We start from the raw sequence: 18,172 nt of genomic DNA on the forward strand, positions 1-18,172 counted from the left end.
TGGTTGATTTAAGATTTATTTATTTTGGTGAGTGCTGTAAAGTGTGTAAACCTGGCGATTCACAGACCTGTACCCCTGGGGAAAAAATATATGTTTATTAAAAAAAAAAAAAAAGAAAAGAAAGGGATGGTGATACAGGTGAATTTGCCACCTTCCCTGTATCTTCTGTCTTTCAACACTACAGTTAAAAAAAAAAAAAAAGATTTATTTATTTATTTGAGAAAGAAAGAGCACACAGAGGGAGAGGGAGAACCAGACTCCCCACTGAGGAGGGAGCCTGACATGGGGCCCGACTCAGGACCCCACAATCATGACATGAGCCAAAGGCACCCACTTAACCAACTGAGCCACTCAGGTACTCCCCCAGTTTAAAAATTCTGATGAAACTGGGGTAGCTGTGGCAGCTCCTGCTGTCATTCTGTTCATGTTGTTGCACTGTTTTACAGAAACCACCAAGAACATTATGCTTCTGAGAAAGGATCCAAGACTTCCATTCCCTGGGAAAACTTGAAACTTCTATTATCCCAGTTTCTAAATCCCATAGACTACAACCGGGTATCTCTAATAATCTAGAACAGAATAAAGCAAAAAGTATTACATTCCTTTTGTTAAAAACATGAATAAAAAGGGGTAGATTTTACCACCAGAAGACAAGGACATTGGCATATTCTTGATCATTCATAGTCAAAGTGTAAAATTCGTATTATATAAGGCGGAGAAGGCATTTGCTAGTTTTGCAAGCAGAATCCATTTTCCCTTCCAGTACATTTTTTTTAGAAAGTTTTATTTAATTCCAATCAAGTAAATACAAAGAATTCTTTCCACGATCTGTCTGCTAAGAAAGTCTAACAGCTTAGGGGTAAATTCCCATCCTTAAGAGATCACATCAGAAAGACCAGCATCCACAATCTCCAGCCAAAAAGACAGCAAGATCTAGAGCAGGGGTCTGTAAATCTTTTCTGTAAAAGCCCAGACTATATATTGTAGGCTTTGCAGACAGTATGGTCTCTGTCACAGTTACTCAACTCTGCCTTAGTTGAGTGAAAATAGCCATAGACAATATGCAGATAAATAAGCATGCCTGCATTTCCTAAAACTTTATTTTAAAAAACAGACAGCTTGCTAGTGTGGCTCACTGGCCATAGTTTGCCAGCCCCTGATCTAAGTCGATCAGTATTCTGAGAAAAGGCAGTATTTCCTATTTTTACTTAAGTTTTCATTTCTATTTTATGTCCTATCAAATACTGAAATAAACTTAAGCATGTAGCTTAAATAGCAGAGAGAAATTTTTCACTTATTATCAGATAATAATAATAAAGAAGTTCTGATGAAGAATATCCCCCAAAAAACATTTTAATGCAATTTTTTCCTATTTGATGGACTTTTATTATTTTTCTATATTGCACATCACTATCCTCTGCCTTATGTATAGCATAGTGAGTGCAGCATAAATTTTAATTATTGTTTTTCCTTAATCTCCCTGAACTGTGTACAAAATATTCTTAGGGGCACTTGAACTCTTCAGGGACACATGCCCTATCTACATCAATTGACCTCAGTCTGCAGTTTCTTTCCAGTTTTATGTCCATTACTATCACTATCCTTTATATCGGCTATCAGTGTCAGTGCATTTCTTTCTATCAATCTCTTTTTCTATGTCCGTACTTCCTCTCATCATAGTTCCATGAATGAAATCTGCTCTCAAATGAAAACTGAATTTGGATTGGAAGACCCAAATAACTTAGCTTCAGGAATTACATAAGAAACCACCATAAACCGCATATTAAGTCCCTGGCCCTTTCAAGGAGGACTACATTCCTTTTCTGGGGTCATAAACTTAATAAAGGCTATTTTTCACAACACTCAAAAGCTTGTTGGCTTGTTTCTTGTGTATGTTTTTTTGTTTGTTTGGTTTGGTTTGTTTTTTGTTGTTGTTTTGTTTTTGGCTAGGTTTTAGAACATTCAGGTTACTGGAAATCTGATTAACAGGTGAATGAGTTTTTTTAATGTACAAATACCCCTTTATTTTCAAGGTATTTGTAAAAACTGATGTGAGCATACTCTTTTGTTGATTTTACTGCGTAAATTTACTCTGTTCCATATCCTGTATATCTCTTACTAACTTTGTCTAAGATAATTTAGCACAAGGACCTCACCCTGTCCCACTTACAAACCATCGAGGGGAGCACTGGAAAATAGCAAGCCCTAGGTCTCTTTTCTAATCATTTGGTTTGGGAGAGAGAGAACAGGCATTAGTCATTTTTGGTTTTGTTTTGTATTATTTTAAGATTTCCAGGCGATTCTCAAGTTACTCAAAGACTAGGAACCACTGGATTATTTTAGAACTCTGTATAAAGGATAAAATGAGGAGCGGTTTACACTGATACCCTCTTTCTCTTCTGTAGCACAAAAATTTTACACATAATAAATGTAGACTTATCCAGGGACTTCAACTTTCTCTTCTTTGAAGAATGCCCCACAAGTTTAATTCCACGTGGCTGCATTTCAAAATATATACTTTTTTGATGATCTCACCATGTGGAAAAGGTAGTAAGGCTTTAGCCCTCAGTGTTGAGATCTTTTATTCTATTTTCCTTGGTCAACTCTTAAACGTCTTAAATGACTGTTTCTGGTAACTGTGAAGCCACGTGAATGTTACTGTCTTTCTCTTGTTCATAGCACCAGAAGAATGGGCCACAACCCGCTCCAGCCTGAAGGCACCACCACCAAGGTCAGCCAGAGGGGGATACAGGGAGCACCCCTATGGTAGATATTGAAGGTCCTTCTCACCCGTGACCTCACCTCAAAGACAATTCATAGCCTGTGGTCTCCACATAAACAGCAACAAGACAAGTAATAGTCCTTTTTTTTTCTATTCTAGGGATAACTGCTCATGATTTCTCCCATATATTTCTTGTATTTCCCCCTATACTGTTGGTGTGACATTGACACTAGTATTATTTTACAAAATGGACTAAAAAAGACATTGGCAAGCATTGTCTATAAACCATTCAGTAGGATGATATTCTCTTGGTTGTTTTTCATTGTTGTGTGTAAACTTTTTTTTTACTTTTTTCTTTTTTCTTTTTCTTTTCTTTTCTTTTTTTTTTTTAAAGAAAGAGCATGAATCTGTTAACAGATTTTGAGTCTCAATCATCTAGCAGAAACTTTGTTTAGGGTTGCTAAAAGACTGTAATATGATTTTTGAACTAGCTGATAATAAAGTTGTAGATAAGATGTTTTAACCTGTCTTTTAATATCTGTTAGTTAGATGAAGATGTTCGATATTAAGTTTGTAAATTTAATTTTAAATGCTGTTTTAATGGAGTTGAAAACAAGCAGCTACTGTATGTATGTAGCTAACTGAATTTGTTCAGTGTTTTAACCTGTATTTGTTAAAAAAGAAAAAAAAACACACATAAAGTTCCATGTGTAAGCTACTCTAAATAGGAAACCACAATTTGTCAAATATGTTTGCCATAATTTGTCAATAAAGCTGAAAACTTTTGTAAAAACTAAATTTGGAATTACTTGTTTTCTAGCTTTAAATGCCTGCTTTATTTCTTCTTCAAGAGATGCCTAAAATGTTTTCTATTTAAAAATTACAAAAATGAACCCAAGCTTGTTTTAAGATATTTGTGTAATACTTAAAAAATGTATTAATAACTTATGGTTGTTAAATAATTTAAAAGTTAACAAACTAAACTGTTACATGAATCATGGTTAGTAAACACTAATGTATAACATGTTAATGGAAAAAAATGGATTTAGAATAATAAATGGATTTTAAACTATCCTCTAAGCTTTATCTTGCTAAACACAAATTCTGATTGACTTGTTTGCATTAGCATGTCTCTCGTGAGAAAGAGTAATGGAGTATAAAGAGGTAAGATTACCACTTACCACTGTCTAAATGCCTAGTTCTTCAACCTTTGAGTTTCCCCGCACATTAAATATCCCATCCAACATGTAAGCATTGCGTAGATTCACTTTATTGTTTTCACTCAAAGGAGTGCGTGGACTTCATTTGCGTAGTTTATAACAATTTGTTTTGACAAACAAATCATCAGTGTCACTGGCCAGTTGTTGCTCTTCAACCTCAAAAACTTTATTTGTAATTTTCAGTGCTAAATATCACCGCCCTTGAAGGCAGTTTAGAGCGCTGATATTTCTTTTGAGACTATCAGACTTGATGGCTGATGATTATTAAGGAAATATGTCGCAGGACTCAAAGGATGACTAAACGTTAAACAGGTAACACTAATAGTGACTCTGTAATTTTGCCTATGCAACAGTAATGTTAAATATTCTCAGTTATTAAGTTCCTGATAGTTAAAAAAGTAAACCTACAAAAACATAACAAATAGGTCTATAGGTTATTAAAACAACTAATTAACATTAACTAGAGGCACCAAAATTATTTTACAATATATAACCCTCAAGGCAATAAACAGAACTAAAATTAACAATAATAGTAATGCAACTCTTGCTAACATCAAACGTAAGCTAAATTTTGATGGAAAAAGAGAGCGAAAGACTTGATGGTAGGGATGAATGCCAAAACTGTTAATCTTTTAAATACAGTTTTTTTGTTTATGGTGGCTTTTGTCAATGTGATTGGTTTACTTTTTTGCTGCTAACCAGCTTAGGCATACTGCTGTTCAGTTTTTGCAGCTGGAGTTGCATGCTAATAGTTTTATGAAGTGTGTGTCTGTCCTCAATTAAAATTGTAAATGTCTGCCTTGCAAAAATGCTGTCGAGTTATATTTAATTTTCTTTTTTTATTCTTTCTCACTATTTCAGGTATCCACAAGCAAAGAGCACATAAGTGAATAGCAGATGTGGTGGGCTAACAAGGATAGAGGTAAGCTTATTTTTTATCCCCTCCAAGAAAGATAATCTGTTTACCCACATACAGCTGTGGCAGTGCGCTAAAACACCAAATGCCGCTTATTGAAACACCGCAAAGGTTTAGACTGTTGTCAAGGAACCGGAGGTATTTTTTATCTTCTTTGAAATAAAGTGACGAACTTGGTGTTTATCTGGTGGGGCTTTCTGAGCTTATTCAGAAGCTTATCAAATGAAATGTGAATTACTAGTTAATCTTCAGCCTTTTTTCTTTGCTACGGATTACTATATATTACCTTTCCCTAGTAGTACAAAAGAAGAGTATTCAAACTTTTACTCTGCAGTTTTAGGGAAAGAAATCACAATTGTTGGCAGAGATGGAGGAAGGGGAAAAGGGAAGCCCATAGCTAACTGCTCACCTACCCTTTGTCAATGAGGGTTTATTAACATTAACATTTATTTAGTCAATAAAAAAATAATGCCACCGGACTTAGTGATAAACTTCTTGTTTCTCATCTGCCATTCTATTTGATTCAGCAAATATTTACTGAATACAAAGCACTACTGAAAACTGAGACTTGATTTCTGCACACAAGGAGTAAAAAACTTGAGCCGGTAAACTTCAGACTGAAAACAATGCAAGGGCAGTTATGAAGTCCACAGACTGACCTGAAGCTCAGAGAATTTCAGTGGCTTTGCCATGACATTTGAAATACGGCTGAAGCCCCAAATTTCTTCTTCTGGACATGGTCCTTTTTCTTTTTACTACGCAATTATCTGTAATACCACGTAGCCTTCAACTAGCCCTCTAAGAACAGGATGAGAGAGCCTGGAAAGGTCCTAGCACCAGATGAAGAAGAGAGTGCCACTTAGCAAAGGGAATAGGTTGTGTCACTTCACGGAGTCCCAAAAAGTTTCGGAAGTATTTCAGAGGAAAGCAGACCAATGGGCCCTGTGGTCCAGCTTCCTGAAGGCACAGAGTGAAAGCAAAGCCTAGAGAGGAATGGTCAAGTGGTTGTCCTTAAGTGCTATGTTAAATTGTTCAGACTTTATGTGAAAAATAAAAGGAAGTCACTCTAGTTTTGAAGTAATAAACAGAGCTAAGGCAAGTATCCCAGAGAACCATGGCAATCCACACATTTAGTCAATCTTATAATTACGAACTTCATCTGGGAGAACTTTTCTAAAATTCAAACTGTTAAAATAACTATCTAAAGCTGTATGAGCTTCAACTAATCAAGTCCCTTTGTGAAGCCACAGAATCAAAGTAAAAAGTTACAGAGAATACGGTTCGGAATTTTATTTACCAGTAACATTGCACATGTGATTTGACTCTTTAAAAATGTTACTGTTTTTATAAACCAAGGGGAGAAAGAATCTTTAACCCAGATGTTCTGTATATTATTTTTCTTTGAGACTTTTTCAGACAATAGGCTTGATCTTGTAAAGCAATGAAAGAGAAACCAATCACTGTTTGTTACTATTTTGATATATTAATCAGTATGTTTTTGTGTCCACTGAAACTATTTTATTGTTGCTGTTGTTTTATCACCTGTGGCTTTCTCACCATTCAGACTACACCTTTGAACGCATTAACTCAGGGCGGGGATATCACAGCAAAAACACCAGTGCTGAGCAAGAGAACAGAACATTCTTGGCTACTGAGATAAAAAGTTAAGGGTTTTTAAGCTCAAAAATATTGGTTTATGAGAAAGGGGATTTTGAGTTTCAAAGCTTGGATTTTAAGTAGGCTTTAACCAGGACATAAACTTATGTGTTAACAGTAGATTTAAGTCTCCAAACAATCAACCAGTCAATGACTCATCCACCTTCTTCCATATATATTCTACAAGATAAATACTGTCCAGTTGAGAAGAAAGCTCAAAAGGCAGCAATATCTAAGATATTAGTTTAAGATATTCATATGGCCTAGAAAATGGGTTCTGTATATTGTATCAGTTGTCCAACAAAAGCCTCACGTAGGTTTGGAACACAGAAGGGACCGTTATCTTAAGTAGAGCCTAGGGAGGCATCAGGCTTCACAGAGTTCCCCCACACCAGTGTATACCAGGTGCTAGTCTGCAGAAGAATGTTTCTACAGAATGTTTCTCCATGCTGGCAAGAGTGAGGCAGGTGTGGCAGGGACAGCCACACACACCACTGCCTCCGCAGGAAGAATGGGAGGGTGCAGTGGCATCAGCATGGACCATCACTGACCCAGATGTGCATGTAGTGTAGATACGATGGGGAAGGTGACAGGATCAGGCTGCACCCCCCACCCCACAAACTCCAAAACTTAAATCCAACCCCGGGAAAAAGAGATGGGGCAACAATCGATCTCTGAGTTGATAAAGCAACTCCTGACCAAAATTAATTCATATTCAGCTGAGATTGTTTTTCTCCAACTGGCAGTCTGGAGACATAAGATTGAAATGAAGCTGAGGTATAGAAAAATATAATTAAACATACACTGCAGTCGTTTATTGCATAACTTTGTTTGACTCTCAAGATAGTCAGAAGTGAATACAGTAGATTTCTCTGGCAATGGGGAATGAGAGTTTCCCTAAATTACTGGCCTTTCAGCAGAAACCTTTGATAAAATGCAGACTGTTCAGAGCGGCCCTAGCTAACAGACATTCATTCGCCCAGTCAAAGGGTGCCTTCTTCTCTTGTTGATATCAGACAATGACGCCGGGTCCCAACATCTTCGCTTCATGACATCATGTCTGCTCTCACTAGTCCTGAAGTTCTGGCTCCCAAAGATGGCAGCCAGGAGGCTAGATCCACTGATCTGCAAGCATCCTCAAGTGGGACATTCACCTCTGCAAGTCATACAAACTTGCATGGCAAATTAAGGTTCATAAATTACAGTGCATTCCATGCAACTGCAGCTTGAAGTTATTCCTGTGTATGTTCTATGCATTTATTCAGATAATGCTGTAATTCTTGGTACACTGATGATTCTGTGACAACTGGGAACTGCTGTTCACCAAAATACAAAAGGCAGCTGGTCTGGACACTAAACAAAGTATTTTAAATAGTACTAATAACATTAATATGTAAGAAAGTCTTTGTGCCTGCTATTTGTCCAATAAAAAGTTTTACTACACTCACGTATGATTAAATTAGAATCAATCTGATGCCACCTAAGAGACCAAATAGCGCTTTTAGGTGTTATTTGTAACATTTAGATCTTTTCACTTTCAGTATATTAATGGAATTGAAGCCATTTAACTTAGTAACAATTGAAGCACTAATAGTTTTTAAGTAAATATGACACAAAATAACATATTAAAGGTTCCCATGAATTCTTCTAAGGGAAATAGTTTTTTCCCAAGCTGTATCATTAAGACATTAATCTTGTGCCTTTATTTCTTCACTTAAAAATAAATAGTCTCGTATTCCGAAAACCACAAATGTCCCTTAAAAATGTAACCCTTTATCCATACAGACTTCTCTCCCATTATTTCTACATCTCTTGGTTAACATCATATAGAAGTTTTTAGATCTGTTTATTTTTTTAAGGGAATAAAGAATAGTGATCTGTAATCTGAGTTGGCTGAGTATCAAGTATCAGTTTCAGTAGCAAGAGACCACCTGTTAACGGAAAACTCCCATCCACTCGCCACTCTTGCAGGTTCCATAGGAAGGTTTAATTTTTTACTCCGAAATGTTCTGTAGTACACAATTGAAAATATCCAATTGTATAATTTATAAAATTTATTCATGTTTAGTGTGAGGCTAGAGTATTAATAGTAACAATGATAATATTGGGCTATGTATTTTCTGAACATACCTTCCAGGCAAGGTACTGTTATTCTCACATAAAAAAAAAAAAAAACTTACATGAAACATCTGTAATGCCTAACCCTGTTTTATAGAACAGGAGGTTGAAGCTCAGAGGTTTAACTAAGGTCACACTACTAATACATAGGAAAGCCAATATTTAAAAAAAGTTTGATAACCCACACATTTTCCAAAATGTTATGGTGAATTTAACTGAATGAATGAATTTGAATGAATTTAACTGAAAAGAATTTTGAATGAATTTAACTGAAATTTTGAATGAATGAATTTAACTGAAAAGAGATTCTAAAATCTCAGATAGCTTTAATATAATTTCTGGTTTGTAGCAATATAATGAATATTGACTAAAAAAGATTATGATAAAATATTTTAACTTGAATTACATCTTTATTTTGATCTTTGCTCAAATTTGTCATTCTTCCAAAAGTTCTGATTCCATCATAGAAAAATGCAGATGAAAAGTATCCCACATTTGTTGTAAAGCATGACTATTGTCTTTTGTAGAACAAATGAATTCACTGATAATCTAAATTCCATTTTGACATTAAAAAAAAAAAACATTCACATGATTAAATAAGCAAGAAAGCAATTTCAGGCTTTTATTCTTCAATCTGTAAATCAGAACTCAGCTTTAAACACAGAGAGTCAATTTCAAATCAGAAATACCTTTTTGTAGTTCTTCACTACACAGTCATGTGTTAAGAACACAGGTGAAGGTATCACTCAATGTTAACTATTTTAAAAAGAATTATTTCCTATTATGTGTAGCATTTATCTGGACATTCTAGTTTCCTACTAAAATATCTGAGTTAACAGTAAAATCACAGTTCTTGTTGACAATCAGGACCCGGTCTTCCATATTCAGCACAAAGATGAATTTCCTAGTCTCTTTACATGGAATTTATTAATTGGTACTAGAAAGATCATTTACAGTGGGAGAAAAAGGTCACTCTACTTGATATGCTGTTTCACATCTCAGTGTCTTATACTTTATTGTCAGACAAATTGAGAAACCAGGAGAGGAAACTGTCTGATTCATATACCACCGGATACCTTAACAACAGGCAGCTTATCTGCTTTTATTAAAAAAAAAAAAAAAAAAAAGTGCAGAGTGAGCCATCTTAAAAATTGGTAGTGAGCTTCTAAACACTAATTTAGTTCAAATTTCTGTTCCATCACGTTTCATACTTCACAGTAGAATACACTGAATGATCTACTTATAAGAGAAATTTGGAGACTCTTAGATAATCTTGGTAGAGCCTCTGCAAGCAAATGGCAGAACTGGGGACATAGGTTTCCTGTCACGTTGATGCCTCTCAGAATGACTTTTATCAGTAGGAAAATGTTCCCTCCCCTTTGTCTCATTCTGCCCTAACACACACATAGCATATTTCCCATATTCTAACCTCTTAGCCTGCCTTTTTTGACATAGGACATTTTTCAACTTCTCTGATACCACCTTGCCCCTCCCTTCCCAATGCCTTCTGTCATTTTCCCAACTGCACACAGGTATCTGAGAAGCCAAAAGAAAGGCAACTGATTATTACTAGGGAAAGAGCACTGTCCAAGCATTCAACAGAGTGCCATGTTAAGAAATGTTTATTGTCTCCATTTTGAAACCAGCACATGCCCACTGTAAACCAAAAAGTATGCCAAGAAAAAAAAATCACATTCAATTAAAACAGGCAAATAATGATATATATATATATCATTATATATAACAGACAAATACTATATATATATATATATCGTTATATATAAATTAACATTTATATATAACCTCTTATTCACCAAATCTTGAATTCTTAGCTATAAAGGGATGCAATAGGTGAGAAAATATCTTTAATTAGTCTAAGCACTCTATTTCAAAATATAAACTTTAATAAAATAAAGTTTAATAAACTTTGAAAATAAAAAATAAACTTTAATAAACATACTTATGGAATTCACCAAGATCAATGTATAATATTTGTGCTGGAGTAAACTGATTTTATTTATTTATTTTTAAGATTTTATTTATCTGAGAGAAAGCATGAGCAGGGGGAGGGGCAAAAAGGGGAGGGGGAGGGGCAAAAAAGAGAGAGAGAAGCAGACACCCCACTGAACAGGGAGTCTGCTGAAAGTCTTGATCCTAGGACCCTGGAGTCATGACCTGAACCAAAGGCAGACATTTAACAAACTGAGCCACCCAAGTGCCCCTGGAATAACACTAGTTATAAACATCTTTAAACAGGGAAGATTATATTTACATGTTGCATAAAGATCTTCTTAATGGATTAATGCTGAATTTTTAAACTGTTTCTTTCAACTTGCCTGTTGGAGGTTTAGAATATAAATTAACTTATTGATTAGTACATAATTATTTAGAACTAACATTTGAACAGATCTGCTGCTTTAGGCTTTCTTATAAAGCAGCAATTTTTAAAATAAATAATACCACATTCCATCAGAGAAACTTCTCTGGAATCCTTTTTATCATTGATAATCCCAAATAAAGTACAAATTGGCTTAACTTCTTAGAGAATTTTTTTTTTCATTTCTAATAAGTAAGTCATTCAGATACAAATAATGGTGTTTTAGGATATGGCAGAATTGCCATGAATTGGGTTGTTTTTTTTTTTAAGAATATATATTCTTTTTTCTAACCAAAAGTAACTCACACTCAGGGTTGAAAAACTTAGAATGTACAATACAAATATGTAATGTAATTATCCCAAATCCATAATCCTAATCCTCAGAGACAGCTCTGTTAATAGCTTGTTTGGTATTCCTTCTGATTTTCTTTCTCTTCCTTTCATTCTTCCTCCATTCTTCAGCTGCTCGTTACTTATTTATTCATTTGAAATGGGATTCTGTTGTATACCTACATGCAATTTTAATTTTCAGCAGTGAGCTGAATTTGTTTCTTTGTGAAAAAGCAAGCTAATACCTATTCCCATAAGGTTGATTTGTATGTGGAGGATTAAAGTTGCATTATTTATACTATGAAACTTTAACCCACAATAGATGCTCTACATTGTAAGCAAAATTACTTGAACTTGTGAAGCTTCAGTTTTCTTATAGGTAAGAGGGGGATAATAATACCACCTGTTCATAAAATTGTGAGATATACAGGTGTGAGTATATCCTCCCCAAATTTAGTTAATATTCTCCCCCAAATTATTTTTCCTTAACTAAAAATTTTAACTTTGAGACACCTTCATGCTGTGTATCAAATGTGTAAATAAAAGCTAATTTAATAAAAAACATTTCATTATCCAAATCAATTTGTAGCTTAGATGTTTTTAAAATAATCTTTACCAAAATACTCAGCTAATGTAGGCCTTAGACTACAGATGTAAAAATGCTCACCATTATATTCATAAGCGAACATATCCTGGGTATCTTCTTAACAGGTAATATGAGATATGTTTATACACAAGAATCTTATAGTAATGTTGCACATCTATAGCTTACACTGAAATAGAGGTAAAAATGAAAGTAAGACTAGTGATAATTTGGTACGTTGTTTCAATAATGACAATAATATGAAGAAAGAGATCTTGGCACTAATGGCATGCATAAGACATATCAAGCACAGTCTTAACTATTTTTAGGAATTATTTCATCTATTTTCTCAATAACCCTATGATGCAAGTTCCAGGGTATCCCCATTCTCTAAAAGAGCAATTCGGGCCTGAGACAGAATGACCTCCCCAAGGTGACATCACTGGGCAGTGGAGTGGACTCTAAACCGAAGCAATCACAATCAGAAACCTCTTTCTTAACCCCTGCACCTGACTGTCCCCTCTGATTTTGGTTGAAAAATTTTGTAGTGAACTAAGTTTGAGAGGAAACCAAAATGCAAATGTATAATTGATTCTTCAAGCCAGTAAAAAGGAATTAGAAGAGAGATTCTCTTATTATGGATGTTGCCAAGATTAAAGTCTGATGATAAATTTCTAAACACTTCTATATACATAAACCAAAATATTTGGAATAGCTCTTTTCCCTGGATTATCTAGAAAATGGGTCATGCATAATAACCCTAAAATCCAAATATGTTGTCCCTGACCATATTTATTCGCCTGTCTTACTTAAATAGAAACTATGTGTCTTTAAGTATAGAAGTTAGCCTTCATGTGAGGTTGAGATATCCTAAATAAAATAAAACTTCAATGGAAAGTGAAAATAAACTGGAAAAATATATTTCTAGAAGAATAGTAATGGTTACTTATTTGTTTACTAATGGCATGTTCTGTTGTATTGATTTGCCCCAATCTGTACAATTGCAAAAATAAAATGGAGTTTTCCTTTGTTTAGAGATCAGTGACAAACACTATTGAAATGTATTTTATATTTTATTATACTTAACGATAGGACACCAGATGAAGGTGAACATGAGAGCAAGGAAAAAGAAAGATTCGGAAAGAACATGAGGGCAGCTAGAAGGCTGACAGAGAGCCATTAGAAGTGCTGAGATGAAACAGGTAGCAAAATGAAAAAGGAGATAGACAACCCTTTATGTCCTTCAGGGAATGTAATGTCCTGAGATCTAAAAATATTCAAAATCACCAACATGTGCAACTTATCACATAAGTCAGTAACTTCAAAAAGTAAAAATATGCCTTCCCTTTAGAACAAACACAGAATACCCCTCGACTGAATGTACCTGGAATTTCTGTTATCTTCTGTATCTGATTTGCATAAACCATTGTCCTTGCCCCTCACTTTCACCAGCAAATTTTTTTTACCACTCTGGAAAATTTCTATGCGTCCAATGTTGAGTAAAGAACAAACATTTGCACCAGACTCTTACAGTGTGTGTTAATTCAAATTTGTGCTTTTAGAAAGTTACAAATTACTACACATCATTTAACTTCAGAATCATTCAGAGATGTTATAAAACAAGAACACTAAATCTATGAATTCCAAGGATATGCCAAGGTAATATTTATTACACTGCTTTGTAATACTGATGTTTGAGAGAGACTGTCCTCCAATCTATTAAAAGTTTTATAGTTTCATATACTATATATTGTGAGTAAAAAATAGACCCTGTTAGAAGAATTAACTCCATAAATGTTCTCAAAAAGAATTTATTATTTGTTCTATTTAGATTATTAAGAAGATGTCTAATGTGGGATTTTATAAGTGTAGTAATTAATTCTCTCAGGATTTATCTCTAAGGTGTTTATGTTCTTTTGAAGTAACAATCAAGTGACTTACTGAATCCACATAGTTTTCCATCACTCATTCTGTTATTCACTATATCACTCAAGGAAGCACTTTAACTAGAAATAATAGCCTGTGATTAAAAGAAATAGGTTTAAAAGAAAGCAGTCTTATGCCAAAGTGCAGCTAAAAAGTATTCAGGGAATGCAAACAGTAGGCTGAGCTAAATACATAGGTAGATGTCACAGAAGAAAAAATTTCATCAAGCACAGCAACTTCGTTTGAAGATACTCAAGATATATTTGGGAAAGAATACCTAGGCTTTACCTTTCTCATGGCAAAAATCTGAGCCCCCTTGGAAAAAGGCATCATGGGTTTTTTTTTTTGTTTTTTTTTTAAACTTAGCTAGTATCCTAGACCAGACTGATGGGAGACATCTATTAAATATAATGAAATGAATAAATATCTATCAATTAGCTTTCATCTACTTCTTTATTTTTAAAGATTTTATTTATTTATTTGACAGACAGAGATCACAAGTAGGCAGAGAGGCAGGCAGAGAGAGAGGAGGAAGCAGGCCCCCCGCTGAGCAGAGAGCCCGATGTGGGGCTCTATCCCAGGACCCTGGGATCATGACCTGAGCCGAAGGCAGAGGCTTTAACTCACTGAGCCACCCAGGTACCCCAGCTTTCATCTACTTCTGATCTTATATTTCATATGTGCTACTAGGATTATGTAAATTATTTTTATATGTAAAATGTTAATACTGTATATGACATTATAATTTCACACATATTTTTTAAACATACCTATCTATTATGCCTTGATACTTTTGAAAACATTTACAATTATATTATGTTTATCACAACAGCTCCAAGATGAAAGCAGGTCAAATTTTTTTATCCTCATTTTAAAGATAAGAAAGCAAAATTTCACAGCGTTAAGAGGTTTGTCCAAAATTACATGAAGTCTATATGGTGGGAGTTGGGCTGAGACATTAACCTCTCCAAAATAACCATCTTGTTTTTGTAAATGATAGTGGCCAATAGTGGAAGAAAGAACAATCAAAGCTGTATGGGAAAGATTTATTTATTATTCATTTATTAAACACTGTTCAGTTATTAAACATCTTACAATAAAACACATTCCCAAAGTATCGAGACTTACTTTTACCTATATCTAAGTATTTATGCATAACTTTAATAATTAATACTTAAATGTTTCCTTAACCCATGGCATAATATTGAAAACTTTTAAAAAATAGCCTATTGGTGTCAGATGCATATGAAATTACTCAAAATCAAGAGGCTAATGATTATAGAACTACACAATTTTTGTAAAATTTTGTATAGATTTTTGTAGAATCTAAATTAATAATTTTTCTGAATTTAATTAGGACAGAATGGAATTGAAATTAAGTGTAAAACACTAAGTAAGAAATTAAGGGAAACATTCTAATTTGATTTATAACATATCAAAACTGCAACTCCCATTTCTTTCACATCTATGATTAAAAGAACTTCAAAAGAAAACAAAATGGGTTATCATTCTACCACTAGACAACAATTAGCATAACTTTGGCCATCCTTTCACTATTACTTACATTAGTCCTTCCATCTTTAAAAAAAAAAAAAAAAGGACTATATGACTATTGGATAATTGAGATTTTAAATGTCCTGTGAGTTTCAAAATCTAATCTTGGCTCAATTTGCAAAGGCCAAAAAAAGTCACTGCAATTTCCTAATTTTAAACCAAGCACCCTGTTTTTGAGAAAAAGATGCTGGAAGGTTTGAGTCTAAATTACACAGATTATCAGTTGATCTTGATTTAATTTACTAAACAATTTCATTTAGCAGTGCAAAAATTTGGGCTAGTCCTCTGAAAGGATTCTGCTATTTGGTCCAATTTATCTCTGCCCAGCTTTGTTGCTAAAGTACATCACAAGCACCTAGGAATACCTATTTGTGCGAACCCACTGTTGAATGAGTACATCAGATCAACAGAATTTACTGCTTTACAATTAAGTTGCTGTTGACACTGTACAGAAAATATATAAAGCATACTTAAAAGAGTCTTAGGCTTACTCAGTTCCAAGTCAAACCTCATCCCTGAATTTGACATGAGTTCCTGAATTCCTGTTCGTGTGATGAGAGAGCTGAACTGTACTATAACACTTCAGGTGCTGGTGTGCTCAAAACCTCACAGATTTCTAGTTAGCTGCTGAGATTGATAAATGTACTTTTTATTAAACATATGTGACTAATTAAAATATTAGAGCTTATTATATAAAGAAGATAACAGCACCTTAAGTTGCAAATAGTAAAATAAATACATGTATTGGATGAGGAGATGATCCTTGCTGCCTCCCTTCTCCAGTGTAGGAGATGGAAGGGTCTAGGAATGTAATATAAAGTGTAGACTTTAACTATACCTATGATGTCCACACACAAAGTAAGATACTGACATGCTACAGAGTATTTCTAGAGAATGCATTTATCTATAAAGAGAAATTATTTGATTATGATATTTGGTAAATATCTAAATGTACATTTCTACCCTTCTTAGGCTGGATTTGTTTTTAGCAATGTTAAAATATACTATATAGGCTTTATTTCATTGATTTCCTAATTAGAATTCATTATTATTGCAATAGAATTATACCTGTTTCCCAAAATAAACTTGGCTGTTAACATTAATATATTGCAGTTGCATTCAGTCAGTTTTATAGAGAGGACACATACCAAACTTCTCAAATAATTTACATATTTAATAATAACTAATATTTTTATTCTTAAAAGGGCCATAGACAACAAAATATAATTATTTAGCTTATCAGACTATTGATTCATAAATATGGTCGTTGTTTTATTTATCTTTGGTTATGTTTAATGTACAAACAGATTAAAAAAAACAACAACAGAATTTAGTAGGGGGCCTGGGTGGCTCAGTTGGCTAAGTCTTGATTTGGCTCAGGTCATGATCTCAGGGTTGTGGGATCGAGCCCTGCCTCAGGCTCCATGCTTAGTGGTGAGTCTGCTTGAGATTCTCTCTCTCCTTCACCCTTTGCCCTTGTTCCCTCTTTCTCCCTCCCTCTAAATTAAATAAAGAAATCTTAAAAAAAAAAAAAAAGAAGAAAAGGAAAGAAAACAGGATTTGGCAACAGAAATCTTAGGACAAGTCATAGTCTGTTAATTTGTAAATGACTCTATTATGATGGAATTAAATTTCAAAATCAAATCACTGGAGCACGAACTAAGCTATGAATGATCCTTATGATTAAAAATATAAAAACAAAACAAAGACTTGCTTATTTGTAAAGAATATGAATTTGACAGTCTTTAATTCTAGGTATACTAGTTCCTTCAGAAGATATTCCGACTTTACCAGAACTTAAGTAAATGAATAAGATTCTTATTTCAAACAGTAATGGAATTTGTTTAGTATTCTATTTTCTATGTCATATATTTCCCAGCATCTAATTGTACTGATTAGGCAGTTTTGAAAGTTTATTTTCTTTCTATTTTAAAACATGAAGTTTAGAAATAAGTATTATTTATTAAATTAAATAGGACACTTGCCAAAATTACCCAACAAACTGCCAACTACTTGTTCCACTTTGCATTTGTGGAGAATCTAAGCATTACTTATAAGTGATGTAATTCCTTTCACATTTCAAAATATGCCCTTATAATGGACTCGACAGAAAAAAAGTGTACAACATAAAACACTGAAGTATCATCCATTAGCCTGATTACTTTTAACACCAATGATTTATGTATTATTTTAGCAGAATGACACATGGTTTATTCCCAATATTCTATTTCCCTTAGTTTCCTCTACTCTAATTTTGACATATAAAAATCAGCTATACGATATCTTATAGCTCCAGGAGCTCCTGGGTGGCTCAGCTGGTTAAGACTTTGGCTCAGATCATGATCCCAGGGCCCTGGGATTAAGTCCCACATCAGGCTTTCCCTGCTCTGCGCGGAGCCTGCCTCTCAGTCTTTCTGCCACTCCCCTTACTTGTGCTCTCTCTCTCTCTCTGTTTCAAATAAATAAAGGAAATCTTTAAAAAAAAATAACTAGGGAAACATATTATATAGATTTTTATTAAAATATTAAGGTTTTATTGTCTCATTCCTAATCAGTTATTCTATCAAATGCCTATGCAGCACATTCAAATTTTTGTTACATGTTACTTGCTCAGTAGCTTCAAAATCTACTAGAAATGAATTTGAAGATTAATTAGTATCTAACAAAACACAGAATTGGAAAAGGTATATCCAGTTAAGTTGTAATGATTGGTTTTAATATCAAGTAATGATACATTTAAAAATCATAATAAAAGTCAATCGCTCTACTA

The 18,172-nt window shown here is 34.0% G+C and overlaps 1 protein-coding gene across 6 annotated transcripts in view; it reads left to right on the top strand.

Annotated features, from left to right (window-relative positions):
• Positions 1 to 18,172, top strand: part of KHDRBS2 (KH RNA binding domain containing, signal transduction associated 2) — a 585,121-nt gene that overhangs the window by 565,127 nt on the left and 1,822 nt on the right. For 2 of the 6 annotated variants that reach the window (XR_004383467.1, XR_004383466.1), the window contains 2 exons: positions 2,680 to 2,853; positions 4,804 to 4,864. Coding sequence is in view for 4 of the 6 variants with exons in the window: in XM_032864459.1 (XP_032720350.1) it covers positions 2,680 to 2,777 (98 nt within the window). In the remaining 2 variants the exon portion in view is untranslated. Of the gene's footprint in view, positions 1 to 2,679; positions 3,797 to 4,803; positions 4,865 to 18,172 lie in introns of those variants that run through there. The other 4 variants (XM_032864459.1, XM_032864461.1, XM_032864462.1 and 1 more) reach the window with 3 other exon arrangements.

This window comes from Lontra canadensis, unplaced genomic scaffold (genome assembly GCF_010015895.1).
Source record: "Lontra canadensis isolate GAN:19392208 unplaced genomic scaffold, GSC_riverotter_1.0 scaffold27, whole genome shotgun sequence".
NCBI classification, from domain to species: Eukaryota; Metazoa; Chordata; class Mammalia; order Carnivora; family Mustelidae; genus Lontra; species Lontra canadensis.